The sequence below is a fragment of the Myxocyprinus asiaticus genome, chromosome 28 (genome assembly GCF_019703515.2).
Source record: "Myxocyprinus asiaticus isolate MX2 ecotype Aquarium Trade chromosome 28, UBuf_Myxa_2, whole genome shotgun sequence".
In the NCBI taxonomy this organism is placed as follows: domain Eukaryota; kingdom Metazoa; phylum Chordata; class Actinopteri; order Cypriniformes; family Catostomidae; genus Myxocyprinus; species Myxocyprinus asiaticus.
Window position 1 is genome coordinate 1,829,606 of NC_059371.1, and position 17,040 is coordinate 1,846,645.

At 40.1% G+C, this 17,040-nt stretch overlaps 1 protein-coding gene across 6 annotated transcripts in view; it reads right to left on the reverse strand.

The window, feature by feature from the left end:
- Positions 1-17,040, reverse strand: part of LOC127419564 (IQ motif and SEC7 domain-containing protein 1-like) — a 161,993-nt gene that overhangs the window by 19,599 nt on the left and 125,354 nt on the right. For all 6 annotated transcript variants that reach the window (XM_051661069.1, XM_051661070.1, XM_051661073.1 and 3 more), the window contains one exon: positions 14,158-14,337. In XM_051661069.1, the coding sequence (XP_051517029.1) occupies positions 14,158-14,337 (180 nt within the window). The remainder of the gene's footprint in view (positions 1-14,157; positions 14,338-17,040) is intronic.

Below are 17,040 nucleotides of genomic sequence, written 5' to 3' on the forward strand. Positions count from 1 at the left end.
GGCAGACGAGTTTGTGGAGAATCTCGCTTCCGGCTCAGTACATGTGCTAACTAAGCCCTGTACTGGGGTAGGTGCTCTGCATATGTTGGTTCCCCATAGGTAACCCCATGCGACGTATATCTTCCGCTAATTCGTTTCCCTGTTTGTAAACTGCATCTTCCTTGGGCAAAGGCCCCTCTGCCCCAGTCACCATGTTTGTAGGTCCATGACAAGTGCCATGGACCTACCATGGCACTTGTCCACATGACATACTTCCGACAAAGCTCGGCAAGACCATGTGACATATTTCCACTCAAAATAGCCCCCCCCCCCCCCCCGGGCGGGGTATGGTCTCCACGGCATCTTCCCCTTGGGAGGGACACCCCCCCGACGTAGACCTGGTGGCCCCAGTCGGTTAACAAATTTCACTCTTTTTTTTGGGAGAGGAAAAAAAGAGAGGATAAGAGGCCACGACTGGGCTAGCCTGTCTCTAACAGCATTGGGGGAGGTTACGTGTCAGCCTGGTGCGCTGGCTACGAGGCACACAGTGGTCTGCCCGTCACACACCGCCAGTTCAAATAACACAGTTCAGCCAGTTGTGGCGTTACGTATAGGAACCCCTAGTGTCACTACATCGACACAACGTTGAGTGAGTGACAGATAGAGAATGTCCTGGTTACTTGCATAACCTCCGTTCCCTGATGGAGGGAACGAGACGTTGTGTCCCTCCTGCCACAATGCTGGACTACCCGCTGAAATGGCCGGGACCTTGTCTCGGCTCCTCAGCACAAAACCTGAATGAATGGTTGCATACCAGCTCCTTTTATACCCGTATGTTTGGGGGAGTGGTATGCAAATAACACTCGCCAATTTTCATTGGCCTTTTTTCAAAGACCAGAGGTGTTTCGGGCTCCCAAGAGTGACCCCTAGTGACACTACATCGACACAACGTCTTGTTCCCTCCATCAGTGAACGGAGGTTACGCAAGTAACCAGGACGTTACCTAGCTAACCTCTGCTCAAAAACTCAAGAGTGCACCTCATCTCGCCTTCCAGCTCCCTATGTCATGAATCATTACAACCCAAGTCCGAAAAAGTTGGGACAGAATGGAAAATTCTAATAAAAACAAAAAGGAGTGATTTATAAATTCTATTCACCCTGTGCTATATTGAAAGCACTACAACAACACATTATTCAATGTTTTTCCTTATATACCACATACTGCCCTGATTACAAGTGCTTGGCTGTGTAATCAGAGAGTGTGGGTTTTAGACTGTCCTGTCTGCAGTCCTGAACTGTCTCCAATTGAGAATGTGTGGTGCTAAACTTAACAAACTTGTGTCTTCAGTGCCCATATGCTTCATAAGTGTTATTAGAAGAAATGTTGATGTTACACAGTGGTAAATGCTCAACTGTCCAAACTGTTTTGGAGCGTGTTCAATCAACTGATTTGAAATGAGTGTATATATAAAAAAAATATATATATACCTACCGGTCAAAAGTTCTGAAACACTTACCAATCAAAATAAAGAAATCCAAAATAAATCAAAACTGTGTTATATTTTAGCATCTTCAAATTAGTCACCCTTTGCCTAGAATTTGCAGACATGTACTCTTGACATTTTCTCAACCAACTTCTTGAGGTATCACCATGGGATGCTTTTTAAACAGCATTGAAGGAGTTCCCATCTATGTTGGGCACTTATTGGATGCTTTTTTTTATTATTTGGTCCAAGTAATCAATTTCAAAAACGTTTTTTTTTTTTAATTACATCTTAGATTTATAATGAAATAAATTAATATGGTGGCACAATTATATTTTTGTCTACAAAACTAATTTCAAATATTTAAGCATACTTCAAATCAAAAGATTTTTAAAATCATGAGAAACATTTCGGTCAAGTGTTTCAAAACTTTTGATCGGTAGTGTGTATATATATATATATATATATAAAATTCACAAGGTAAAACATTAAATGTATTGTTGTAGTGCTTTCAATATCGCACAGGGTGAGTAGAATTTACAGATCGCTCCATTTTGTTTTTATTAGCATTTTCCATACTGTCCCAACAGTTTTGGAATTGGATTGTATATCGTGAACATTAATTCGGGCACTTGCAAGTGTGTTCATCCACTGAGCATTGGGACATGACTCCCAAGATTACGAGGTCGCACTTTTAACGCAATATTTCTGTATAAATGATGGTGTCGTGCATTCCCGTGGTATAAAAATGTACAGTGTTATTATGAAAGATAAATCACATAATTGAAGATATAAAAATAAAAAGGAGTGTATTTTTAATCTTCTTCTAAAAACTCAAATATTTAAAAGATTGTTTCACTTTCATGGTAATTATGAATGAAAGACATTACAAACAACAGCTCTTTTAAAGAGAAAATAAGGCTTGAATTCATTATTTCACACTTGTGCTTGTCATCTAACGACTGTCAGAAGACATGATGACATTTCCGGTAACGGCCAACATTGCCTGGCTTTTACGGTGCATTCTGGGATTTTTTTATTGCGCGAACGTTTCAGTGCCCTGGAACGATTTTGCGAATGGAACAGCCCTAGAAATGGGCGACTACCTGGTCAGTGCTCTGACTACTGAACTTGAATCACTAACAACCTCAGGGCTCATGGTAGATCTTTCATAAAAGGTTTATAAGTTAATGTTAAAAATCAATATCTCTGTGAAGATTCTGGATGGTATTTGCATTATCAGAACCCGACTGTTGGATTCTGATATTTCTAACACTAAACAGGCTAAAAATTTCACTGACTGACACCAAATTGGGACAGACATCAAGATAAGACATGATGAGAATCATTCATTTTTAGGGTAGAAACAAAAATATAAAAAGTAGTTAAACATTCATTATTAAGCACATTCTGTACAACAATCTCACACATGCACGTACTGTAGTTAGAAAGAAGAAAGCGAATCTCCAACATGCAGAGGCTGCAAAAACTCAATGCTCTTGAGATCTTGCAGAACTTTGCATTCAACATTGACCACATCTTCAATGGTGTTGACTCTTCATCACTGATGGATCATTACACTGTTTGATTCCCAATGTCAGATATTTTGAATGAGTGTGAGGTAAGAAGAACTACACAGCGACCATTTCAACTCACAAACCATCCAATGACATGATGAAATGTGGCGCATGAACAATGTAGGACTGAAATCCACAATCTTCTTGATTTGAATTAGTGTTAAAGGTCCATTCTGCATGAATAGAGTTGCTTCACACTGTGTGTGAGGAACATCAACATCTCCTGCTAGACACAAGTGAAGCACCTTCAACAAAACCAACATGCCTGAATGAAGATTAAGAAGCTCAATGTTAGAAAACAACATGCTCGTGTCTAGATGTGCGTCAGATCTGAGCGCTGCACTTGCACAGAGTCGAGCAGTCCATGCAGGCAGGTGAATTAGGCGTCAATAAAGTTAGAAGAAAACAAGAATGAACCAGTCGAGCTATGAAGCACAGAAGGTGCAATGAAATTTGCATTGCACATTATCAATTCAAAGAATTAACTCGACAATAACTGCGTCCTACTTACTTCTAGAGATCCTGCACTGGTGCGGCGGCTACGCTTGCCTGCTCGAGACATGCAGTAGTAAACATTAGAGATGTACACCCCACTTGTAACATCCCTGTAACTCTATGTGAACACACAGCAGGCCGAGACTCAATATTCACATTTTACTTACAGAACGACAGAGAACTCTGTTGCCAGCTTGTTGCCAGTTGTTGTGTGTGCTGCTTTTTGTGTTCAAAATGAAACAATATCAATATCAATATCCACTGCAAATTCAAATCTACTGCTGCCATTTATCACCCGTTTTAGAAAATATGAGACATAAGACAAGACACATGATAGTTCACAAATACACTCAGCTGATGGAACATCACATGAAGTATGGAGGTTAAACATTTCTTGCAACACTTGATACTTAAGAAACACTCAAAGGAGCTATTTCTAACACTTAAATGTATTTATTATCATTATTTTTTTTTTTTTGGTCAAACATAATGTATTCAGGTTGATTCATGATGTTAAACCATATTTTGGACTTAAATAAAAACGTTATTGTAGATGTTGCCACATGAAGCACATTTTTGAGATGGAGCAAAGAGGAATATTTGTCAACCTTACAGGGATATTTCACCCAAAACTGAAAATTCTCTCATCATTTATTCACCCTCATGTCATTCCAGATGTGTTTGACTTTCTTTCTTCTGCAGCAGGGTTGCTGCAGAGTTTTTAAAATCAAATTTAAGACTTTTTAAGACCTTATCAAAACCTGAACAAATAAAATTAATACCATATCCCGATACCAAAACAAACCCACACAATCTCAAAATAAATCATGTAAATCAGATTTGATTCATAGCATGGAACTTTTAACTTTAAAGGCACTTTCATTTTGAAATACACAGGGCACTCTTATTTATTCCAGCTGCTCATTCAAACAAATAAGAATATAAAATGTACACTCCTACAATAATTTATGTTTTACAGTATCAGGGCTCCAGACTAAAAAAAATGATTAAGGAGCCATTGGCTACTAAACTGATACATTAAGGAGCCAAATGGCTGTTTTTAGTCACCAAATCACAGATTTTCTCGATTTAGATTGCTGTTCAGAAACAAGATAGAAAGCTGAATAAAAGGAAGTCAGCTGATAACCCATTCATCAGAGGTTTAATAAACAGTATATATAGTTGAGAAGATAAGTTTGCATTCCCTTTTGTCTCATAAATGTTTACACCTCTTTCATAATTTATATAAATATAAGAGATGAAAGATTTTTTTAAATTTAGTACTGCTTTTCAGAATCTACATTACAGATATTTACATAAAGTATAGTATGCATACAGTAGTGTGTTGTCTTCTTGAGCATCAATGAATGTTTGCACCTTGTGTAATAGTTGTGTACAAGTCCCTCAATTGTCCTAAGTGTCAAAAGTCTAATCTCATATATATATATATATATATATATATATATATATATATATATATATATATATATATATATATATATATTTATATATATATATAAATATATATAATTATTATAATTTTTTTTTAAATATTGCCTTAGTCTTTCTTTACTGTTACCGGATGGGTCAGACACAGAGACTACAAGAGTGCAAATTGAATGAAATCCCAGATGCAGTTTACTGTGCTACTCCAATCCCAATCAATAATTACCTCTTTTAATTATAAAGAAGCCCGAAATACACATGGGACTCTTATTTTGAAATGTCTGTGCTCACAGTTGTGAGCTCACTGATGGCTGATTCGCTGAGAAAGTGAATCTGATTCAAACTGCTAACCTAAGCTCCTGAGTTCACACCTTCAGTTCTTTTCAGGTGATTCATGAAAAAGATCCGGTTCAAAAGAGTCATTTGTTCATGACTCTCTCGCGCTCCTCAGTAACAGAACGGGCGAAAAGCAGCGCGAGACACACTGGTGTGTGCTCTATAGATGTATTCAATAACTCACAAGATGATATCTGACGAAAACACATATGAACGCACACAACCCGACTGTCGCCAATGGCGACTAGATTTTAAATTAGTGTCGCAATCAATTATTTTTGGTCACATTTGCAACCATTTTAGTCACAGTCTGGAGCCCTGTATAAACAATTAAAAGTAAACATTGTCATATTTCATCAACACTACATCATCATCATCAACGGTTAATCATTAGTAATCGCTTGTCATAAATTTCCGATATGGCTTAATGATTGTGAACTTCTCTGCAATAGCTGGAAACATTGTTAAAGTAAGACACTTACAATGAAAGTGAATGGGGCCAGTCCATAAACATTTCACACGGTTTCAAATACAGAAACACTTCCACACAAATAGCCTACACATGGTTTCAATGTATAGTCACAAGATGTAAACATTATATGTGACTATGCAACATTGTTATACCCTGTAAGTGATTTTCTCACACTAAAATCATGTTTAGACGTATATTGTCTTGTGGGTATACTTTTGAAACAGTGAGTACTTTAATGTTTATGGACTGGCCCTATTCACTTCCATTTTAAGTACATAACTGTAAATGTGATTTTTGCTTGTTTTTTTAAATTAACAAGAGACTAAAATATTTTCTGTGGTAATCAATATTATGCTGTTGATTGAGCTTATTTGTATATTCCTTTAATGTTTTTTTTTTGTTTTTTTAAAGAACATTGAGCTGACTTCATAAAGGTCACAATGTAAAATTTAATGGAAAACAGAAGCTTAACCCCAAACATCAGGATATGACTCATTCTCAGGAGACAGTGCCATGACTGCCATCTGTGCCTGAATATTTCAGCACAAAAAATGCTTTATTATTTAATTTGAAACAGTTACTGCCTATTAATGATCAACAAATACTGTGTTTTTTTTTCAATGGCCCCAATCCAAAATATGCTTTTACAGCATCTGATCCAAAAGCACTACTTCACTGTAACAGATCGAAATTCATATACAAACAATTTGAATTTATATCTAAAGAGTAAAATCTGCTAATCTTGGTGTGTCTTGAAATGAACCACATTATTTGTAGTTAATGGATTATTAAATAAATAAATAAATAAAAATAACCCATAGCATTTCTGCCACTGCAACTTCAAATCTTCGTGCCTTGACATTTGCAACTACTTTAGCGAAAACACCTGTAGCAAAACACACTTGTGCACTAGTAAATCAAGATGTGAGAGAGCAGAATAGTGGTGCTAGGCGGGGGCGGGGCCAATGAAGTTGTGACCAAACACAAGAGCTGGAACAACTGATGCCGGACAAATCCAAACGGATCATCTTAAAAAGCGACTGACGTCACGCAACTGCGCGCCAGCACCGTTTTTGTAGCAAAACAAGTCCAATGGCTGGTTGATGCAGTAACTTGACTATTAAATGATTTAGAGTGAGTTTATCATGTAACAAATCAAATGAGACGATTTCATAAAGTTCATCAAAGCAGAATTCGGCACCGACAGACAAAACATGTGATGTCTACGGAAGGCAATGAGAAATTCTCTGAAGAAATGTTTCTGCAGGATGTTTGTATTTGGTAAAACTACATGTGATGCATCAATCCAGCCAGCTGTCATATGCCACTAGTTCCATATTTCATGAAAATATTAAATAGAGGTTAGGTACCAATAGTGAAGAAATAATCTCAATTATCACCAAAGAACTGTTCCTAAATGTTTTATCTTTTCCAGATAAAATTAGATGAATTATTGATGACAACAGAGACAGCTGACAAATCCTTAAATTGTCAGATTGCTGCATTCTGCTATATTTCAGTAATTTTATGACATTTATTTATCTTCTGTATTATTAAATTGTTTATTAAAATGTTTTAACTGAATAAAGTCTGGTATCATGTTGTTCCTTAAAGGATTAGTTCACCCAAAAATGTTAATTTGCTGATAATTTACTCACCCTCAGGCCATCCAATTAGCGATTTTTGTTTTTCACACAAACGTATCAGTTCACTTCAGAAGACATTACTTGATCGACTGGAGTCGTGTGGATTACTTTGATGCTGACTAAGTGTGCTTTTTGGACTGTCAAAAATTGGTGTCCATCCACTTGCATTGTATGAAGCTACAAACCTGGAATAATTTCCTAAAAATCTTAAATCCTGTTCTGATGAAGAAAGAAAGTCATATCAATCTTAGATGGCCTGAGGGTGAGTAAATTATCAGCAAATTAACATTTTTGGGTGAACTATTCCTTTAAGTGCTTGGATGGAAACATGTTTGATTGTTTTGAAGTGTTTTTTATTTTTATTAAGTTATACATTTATTTTCACATGAATGGGTAACTATATTAAACACTTGCTGACTATCTATAGAAGATTAAAAATCATGCCTTTATTATTTCGTTATTATTATTTCAGTTAATTGTTTCCCTTAAAGTACAAAAGTAAATATGTAATATAAGTTTGTGTCTGTCGTTGTATTTATGTGAATGTCATTTTTACACATTTGTGACTATTTGTCTACAACTCTGAATTCAAAACACAGGTTTTTGATTATTGTCTGTTAGTGCAAATTGCAACATTCAACTTCAGATTTTTATTTTACAAGTTTTCCCATCTTTGCTGTGTGTACATTTAAAGAGCCCATATTATGCTAATTTACAGGTTCATAATTTTATTTTGGGGGTCAACTTGAACAGGTTTACATGCTTTAATGTTCAAAAAACACATTATTTTTCTCACACTGTACATTGTTGCAGCCACTCTTTTCCCTCTTTGGCTGAAATGCTCCTGTCTCTTTAAAGCCCCCCATTCCGAAAATCCCAGTCTGCTCTGATTGGTCAGCAGCAGAGCGTGTGTCGGAAATGTAATGCCCCTTACCATAACCGAGTTTCTGGCTTCCTGAGCAGTTCTGTAAACACTATTATAACTATGGTAACAATGTCATCAGTTTTTGCAATATCAGCTTGAGTCCGAGTCCGATAATGAATGAAATAATGAAAGTTTGGAAGAACAAGCTGATCGACCCAAACCACCTTCACAATCACGACTTGAGCAGGACGTTTCACAGTGGTAAGTTTTAAATTTGTAGCTTTCTTACAAGTACACTGTTGATTATTGTGAACCAACAAAGCTTCAAGTAAAAGACACGTAGTGCATCTAAGTTAGTCATCTTTTGCTGGAATGGGTGTAGCCAAACTTTTCTCGTCAGAGCTATGAACGGAGTACAGAGGCCTACTCCCGGTTAGTACTACCGTGGATAGCGGCCATATCATTACAGCTTGACTCTTGAGATCGACCATTTTGTTACACAGTTTTAGGTAAAAGCCGGCCCACATATGAATAGTAAACCCTTACTAAAACAATAACATTACATAGCAAGTTAGCCGAGCACTACCGTGGATAGCGGCCGTTACATTACAGCTTGTAATTATAAGTAAACCTCCACACTTTACCACTGATAAAGACTCCTGAGATCAAATATTTTGTTACAGTGTTGGGCCTCATGTATTCAGATAGAAGACAAAGGCAGGCCTAATACATTCGTAAAAACCTAACTCAAGCCCCCAACTTCCAAGTCTTAAATCTTACTGATAAAAATTGCACCAAAATCAAACAAAGGGAGTCCAAAACACACTACAAATCCATGAAGCCTTGCTCACTAAAGGATCGAACTCTCAACTCCTATTGGATGAGGCACACAACAGAATGTCCCTCAAACATGACATCATCAGGAGTTGAAATACCTCTGAAATGCTTCCGGGATTTGCTTCCAGCGACTTTGTTTGCAGCGTGTGGACGCAACTCTTCGCTGCTCTCCGGTGCAACCTCGTGGCACAAGGAAGTAACGTCCGACTTGAAACTGTAGCCATACAATCTCCATCTCGCTGGATGAGTTGAGATTACTCTGTGTTCAACCGAACACTCTAACGGATCCGAAGGAGACTGCCGAGCAATTCGCATCTTCATCCGTTTGCCTACAGAAGTGAAGAGATTAAAGATTTCTCTTCCATCTTCAATCAAGTCGACATTTCTGAGTTCTCCGCCAGCCTGCCGAGAATCAACAGCCGTACCGCCCGCCGACAGAGCGAGGAAACGGCCTCCCGTCATCACCCGAGCCTCAAGGAACCAGGTCAGAGTTAAAGGACGGAGGAAAACACATTCTACCTGTGTCCTCATGCGATTCAAGTAAGAGGTTTACATCTGGGCAGAGATAGAATATTATAGTGTGTTATTCTTGTGTTTCAAGGTTTTTGCTTGTACAGTTTACAGACCGCCATGTCTGCTCATTATTAATACTCAGGGTATTAATTATCACAAATTTGTTTTGCTGTATTGTGGTCCAACCAAATTGGATTGTTGTGCAATTTCGCCATCGCGGGTGAGACAGCAACTGAGTTCATCCATTAAAGAGTCAAATAACGCAGGACTTTTACGAGCCCCGCTAGTAAAACCGCATCTCTGAGTGATAAACTGAGAGCTGCTTTCTCTCCCACTATCGCGAAATCGGCTTTAGGGCTGTCACTTCTCTCTCTCTCTCTCTCTCTCTCTCTCGTAATAACCACACTGACACACACACACCTTATGTGTTATAGGATTATTTTATTTCCATATCTAATCATATCACTGTTTAGTTTGTAGTTGGAAGTTGGAAGTTTATTGACTGCATTGTATTAATTATTAATTGATATTACTGCATAAATAAACTTTGTTTATATTACAAAGAGAAGTGTTTTGGTTTGTTTTGCATATGCCTGTGTCATGCTGACGGGATGTCAGTGCTCGGATTCAAACCTTCATTCATTGTTTTTTTTCCCGAAAATCGATATTCTTCGGATGTCGATTTTCCTAAGAAAACAATCTAATATTGAGACTGTTTTACTATTTGGTTATTAGTCCCTGATTCCAGGGTGGTGCCCCGTCAATGTTAATCCTTATTAATATTCTATTGATTTTTGATAATTGATAATTATCTTTGATGATTGTTGAATTTGAATGATCAATAAGCTAGTGTTAATTTTAATTAATGTTTCATCGATGTTAACAATTAACGATTATCTTTGATAATTGTTGATTTTAAAGGATTAAAAAACTAACATTGATTCTCATCAATGTTCTATTGATTTTAATAATTAATAATTATCTTTGATAATTATTAATTATTGCTAATAACCAAACTTGCTCCTAAACGTAGCACACTACATTTACTGGAGCCCCATATGAGGTTTTAATGAGTTAGATTCAATTGATTAATTCAAATATTAATTAATAACTACAGAAATAAATATTAATTATTTCTGATAGTAACACTGATCTAAACAACCAGTAAAGCCCTACAACAGTTTTAAGTAAAATCCGGCCCACAGCTGAATAGTAAACCCTTACCAAAACAATAACATTACATAGCAAGTTAACCGAGCACTACCGTGGATTGCAGATGTAAAATGACCGTTTGTAAAAATAAATCCATCTCCACACTTGATCACTATTCATGATAGTAAGAATGACAAACAATCTGCAAAATTCTGCACAATTGTAGGTAAAAGTGGGGCCGCAGCTGATTAGCAAATCTATTTCAACACAATAACATTATTTAGCAGGTTAGCAGAGGCCTAAAGCTGTGCACTGGGTGTACACCATAGCTACAACACAAAACTCTGCATTTGAACTCTCGGTAGCAGATAAATCCACAAATCAAGGATATTTACAGGTACATACATGATCCTGAAGTGCCAGATTGTCACAACAAAGTGGGAACTGCACCATCTTTCAGGAATAACTGACTTGAAAATCCAGCATTGGTTGTGGTTGTACTGCTGAGAAATAGTGGTAAAAATCTATTTTAACCACTGATTCTTCAATTCGTCTGCTTTTGGAAGTCCAAACAAAGAGATTTTGCTTTCGCAGTGAAGAAAACAGCATCTTCTCGACATGGCGACAATGCTAACTCAACTCATCCTGGCATCTGCTATAACTACGTTTGTTTGAGGGTGGGCCAAAGTAGCCCTTAGGCAGGCATTATGCAAGTATGTTACATAGTGACACAGACACTTTACGGAAGAAATGGCTGGACTACAATCCAGCCGTTTCATGTAGTTCTTGAGCAGTGTTGCCTGTGGGAGAGAATAACTCCCTTTTGTGTGGACTTTGAGCTTTGTAACTTTGCAGACCTTTTACATGTACAAACAGCTATATTACACACTAAAGGAAAGGTAAAATCCCAAAAAGCATAATATTTACTACTGATTTGCTACTGTTTTACTTTCATAGGAACCACCTGGCTGCATCCGAGACACCAAAGCATATGGAGGACACAACATCGTTTGAGGTAAGTAACGTTAACTAACGTTACAGTATCCACTGCAGTTATCCACTAGTCCAAACACAATTTTAGCATTATCAATGTACGACAGCAAACAGATAACATTACTGCAGAAGTTATCATTGATAATTAACGTTAATCTAAGTTAGGTTATGTTAACATTAGGTGACATTAACGTTAGCTTACAACATTAGCTGTCAGTCTCCTCGCTTATGTCGACTGACATATCCGGCTGCTTTCATGAAAAACAATGTATAACGTATGTAACGTTATATATAGCTAGCTAACATTAGCTAATTATCTAACGTTAATGTTATTACCAGCGGCTCTGACAACGAAATTATTTTCAGCATCTGAGGAGCAAGTTGGCTCATCATGTAACCAGGGCTCGACATTAACACTGTAGATTTTTGAAGGGGCAAGTGAAAGATAATTTTACTTGCCCGAAGGGACAAGCAGACTGATTAAAATGTCAATAACGAACCGGCTATATTTATGATAGGCTAGGCCTGTGTCACTTATTACAAAGTTCATATTCTTATTCTGCTGTTGAAAATAATGCAGAGTGCATAATTGTTTAATTCGCTAGCGATCTAGTAACAGCTCCTCCGAGGGGCAGACTGGGAAGAGAAATAGGCCCAAGATTTTACATAGAAACTGGCCCAAAATCTTGTTGCAATAACATGATGAAAAAGTAGATCTCATTCCATAGAACTATAAGCACCCCTGCTGTAAATGATGGCGATGGAGGCTTTTCTTTATTTGACTACCATACGTGACATAAAATAATTATCATATGAAAATAGCATTGATTGCATAGGTACACTATTAGGTTGGGCATTGGTCGTAATTTTAGGAAACATACAACAGAAACTTTGGCATGTTACTTGAGCATGTAACTTAAATGTCCTTTTTTTCCTCTGGACAAGTCACTTTTTTACCCGGACAAGTGAATGACCAATTTACTTGTCCTGAGGACAAGCACATGACAATGCTTAATGTCAAGCCCTGATGTAACGTTAGGCTATTTGTAATGTTAACTAATCAAGTTGGGCTACTGTTTTAAGCTTAATGTTTGTACCCTTGATTTTCAGATCATGAGCATTTTTAAATATTTCAAGAAGAGAGAGCGAAATCCACCACCAGATGAGGAAGAATCAGCTGCAGAGGTAGCTAGCTAGGATAGCTAGCATAGTTAGATGGCAAGTCAATAGCCAAACAGATTATTCATAGGCTTTTGTCAAGAAATAAACTCGAGTAACAGTAGAATTTTAATGTTATTTGTTTCTTTGTAGCAGAAGAGACAGCAGGGGCAGCAGGAGAGACAGCCTCAGCTGATTCTCATAGAGGGACAGACATTCAGAGAGGGGCAGCAGGGCAGGTACTTCCCATGGGGGCAGTAGCAGAGACAGCCTCCCCTGAGGGGGAGACAGCAGGTGATTTTGACAGCAGAGAAAGGGGCAGGTAGGTCAGAATAGTTTCAGTTGCGTTTTTGAACTGCGTTAAACTCCATCTTGTTTACCATGTTTTGTGGGTGTGACTGTTTTGCCGTGTCATCACCATTAATATCTATACAACCAATGTGTTTATGATTAAATTACTACTAGAGCACAAAATTCTTCATCGATCTAGCCTCTGAAATTTGCTCTCAAAGTGCAGCAGATTGATGCATTTAACTTTAAAATGTACAAAATGTTCTTATGGGGAGCATGCTCCCATACCCCCCAGAGGGTTCGAGGTCTGCCCAGTACAGTCTCACAAAATCCTATGGGAAACACTGGCTGAAATATTCTACTAAAAACCTTAATTTGTGTTCTGCTGTAGACAGAAAGTCATACACATCTGGGATGGCATGAAGGTGAGAAAATGATGAGAGAATGTTTATTTTTGGGTCAACTATTCCTTTAATTGTATCAGTAGTAAGCTTTGGCACCGTTTCCTGAGAGTGAACCATATTTTCTTCTATATTTAACACACACCAAAACAATCTATACTTCAGTAGTTTTAACAGCACTAGTTGAAGGAAACATAATACTTTTAGTAAACTAGTAAGGTGTCTAGTAAAATAATGTCCCAGTGTAACAATGCTCCCAGGTGTGAGCATAGATGATCAAAAGATGCAATAAATGCACGTTTGGTGTATCCTCCACACACAAATTCTATTTTCAGCTTTCAAACTATAATGAATGTTTGGAAAGACTCAATATGCTTAAGCTCTTGAACATCAAGAATCTCATTCTACATAGGGAATCAAACTGCACCACAAGTGATCATTAATGAACTGTTTGTGGAGTTGCTGGACAGAAAGGCACATCAGCACCTGACACAGGATAGCACTGAACTGACCTGCTTCAGAGAGGTCCTGTAGGGAGCTACTGAGCGTGCTCCGTTTAAGCCCTTCCCCCATGGCGTAGGTGTCGTCCAGACTGGTGCGGCTGATGGTGCCGTTTCCCACCTCTTTCTTGAGTCCAGTCATACTCTGAGACATACTGGGTCTGACCACACCCTTCTGCTTCTCCAGCTCAGCTACAAGGATTCAAACACACACACATGTAATGCATATAGCACACGCTTGCACATGAACAACACTTGTGAGCTGCTGCTATCAACTTCACACCTCACACTCGTACATTATTTCCCATAACATACTGAAACTTTTTTCTCATTCAGAGAATTTCTACACATTTGTAGCATTTTAGTATTGTCCGTGAATCAAACTTATAATGTCAAACAAGGTTTTTTTTTTTGCATGCATTGTTTTAGTTTTTCATTTCCATTTTTCATCCTCTCTCTGACCCTTTGAATAAAACATTTACAGTACCTGAGATGACTGTACTATAAAGGTGGTGTAAGGCATTGGCAGCATTGAGGAAGCTACTTTTAAAATGTAGCTTCCCAATCTACAAGCTACTCATAAATTAAAGTAGTTCAAATATACAGTCAAGCTATTCTTTTACAAAAGTAGTTAGCTATACTAAAAGTTACTAACAAGTTCAGTTTGCAGAATATATTTAATTAAGGTGACATTCCCTTACAAAAATTAACCATTCCCATTGGTTCCCACCTCCCATTCCCCATACTTCCACGTCTCGATCCTTCCTCAACACAGACCCTTCCTGCAGTTCGTGTTCGAGGGTCAGGCGTATCAGTACAAAGTCCTCCCTTTTGGCCTGTCCCTGTCTCCTCGCGTCTTCACGAAGATCGCAGAGGCAGCCCTTGCCCCGTTAAGGGAGGTGGGCATTCACATTCTCAACTATCTCGACGACTGGCTAATCCTAGCTCACTCTGGGACCTGGTGCTCTCACACCTCAGCGACTAGGGCTTCGGGTCAACTGGGAAAAGAGTAAGCTCCTCCCGGTTCAGAGCATCTCTTTTCTCGGATTGGAGTTGGACTCAGCCTCCTTGACGGCGCGCCTTATGAACGAGCACACCCAGTTGGTGCTGGCCTGTCTGAAGGCGTTCAAACAGGGAACAGCGGTTCCACTGAAACTTTTTCAGAGGCTCCTGGGGCATATGGCATCCTCGGCGGTGGCCACCCACTCGGGTTGATGCATTTGAGGCCGCTTCAGCACTGGCTCCAGACTCAAGTCCTGAGATGGGCATGGTGCCATGGGACACATCGCATGGCCATCACGTCGGTCTGTCACCGTCTTTTCAGCCCTTGGACCGACCTCTCGTTTCTACGAGCAGGTGTTCCTTTAGAACTGGTCTCCAGGCACGTCGTGGTCACGACAGACGCCTCCAAAACGGGCTGGGGCGCTGTTTGCAATGGGCACGCAGCCGCCGGCCTCTGGACGGGTCCGCGACTGCATTGGCACATCAACTGCCTCGAGTTGTTGACAATTCTGCTTGCCCTGCGGAGGTTTCGGCCGTTGATCCAGGGCAAGCACTTGTTAGTTCGGACAGACAGCATGGCAACGGTAGCATATGTCAACCGCCAAGGCAGTCTGTGCTCTCGTTGTATGTCACAACTCACCCGCCGTCTCCTCCTCTGTAGTCAGCAGCACTTCAAGTCTCTGTGAGCCACTCACATCCCGGGCAACCTCAACACTACAGCGGACGTGCTGTCAGGGCAGGTTACCCACAGGGGAGAGTGGAAACTCCACCCTCAGGAGCTGATTTGGAGTCGATTCGGACGGGCACAGGTGGACCTGTTCGCCTCCCAAGAATCCTCCCACTGCCCGCTCTGGTACGCCCTCACCGAGGCTCTCCTCGGCATAGACGTGCTGGCACACAGCTGGCCCCCTGGCCTACGCAAATATGCGTTTCCCCCAGTGAGCTTACTGGCACAGACCCTGTGCAAGGTCAGGGAGGATGAGGAGCAGGTCATCCTGGTAGCACCTTACTGGCGCACCCAGACGTGGTTCTCGGACCTCACGCTCCTCGTGACAGCTCTCCCCTGGCGAATTCCCCTGAGGAAGGAACTTCTTTCTCAGGGACGGGGCACCATCCGGCACCCGCGCCCAGACCTCTGGAATCTCCATGTCTGGCCCCTGGACGGGACGCGGAAGACCTAAGCGGTCTACCACCTGCGGTGGTAGACACGATCACTCAGGCTAGGGCCCCCTCTACGAGGCACCTGTATGCCTTTAAGTGGCGTCTGTTCGCTAAGTGGTGTTCTTCCCGACGCGAAGACCCCCAGAGATGCGCAGTCGGATCAGTGCTTTCCTTCCTGCAGGAAAGGCTGGAAGGGAGGCTGTCCCCTTCCACCTTGAAGGTGTACGTTGCCGCCATAGCAGCACACCAAGATGCAGTCCTTAGGGAAGCACAACCTGATCATCAGGTTCCTAAGAGGCGCCAGGAGGCTGAATCCCTCTAGACCGTGCCTCGTTCCCTCATGGGACCTCTCCGTAGTTCTTCAGGGTCTACAGAGAGCCCCCTTTGAACCTTTGCAGTCAGCCGAGCTTAAGGCACTCTCCTTGAAGATTGCCCTCCCGACTGCGCTCACTTCCATCAAGAGGGTAGGTGACCTGCAAGTGTTCTCTGTCAGCGAAACGTGCCTGGAGTTCGGTCCGGGTTACTCTCACGTGATCCTGAGACCTCGACCAGGCTATGTGCCCAAGGTTCCCACCACCCCTTTTAGGGACTAGGTGGTGAACCTGCAAGCGCTGCCCCAGGAGGAGGCAGACCCAGCCCTGTTGTTGCTGTGTCCGGTGTGCACTTTACGCATCTATTTGGATCGCACGCAGAGCTTTATAATCTCTGAGCAGCTCTTTGTCTGCTTTGGTG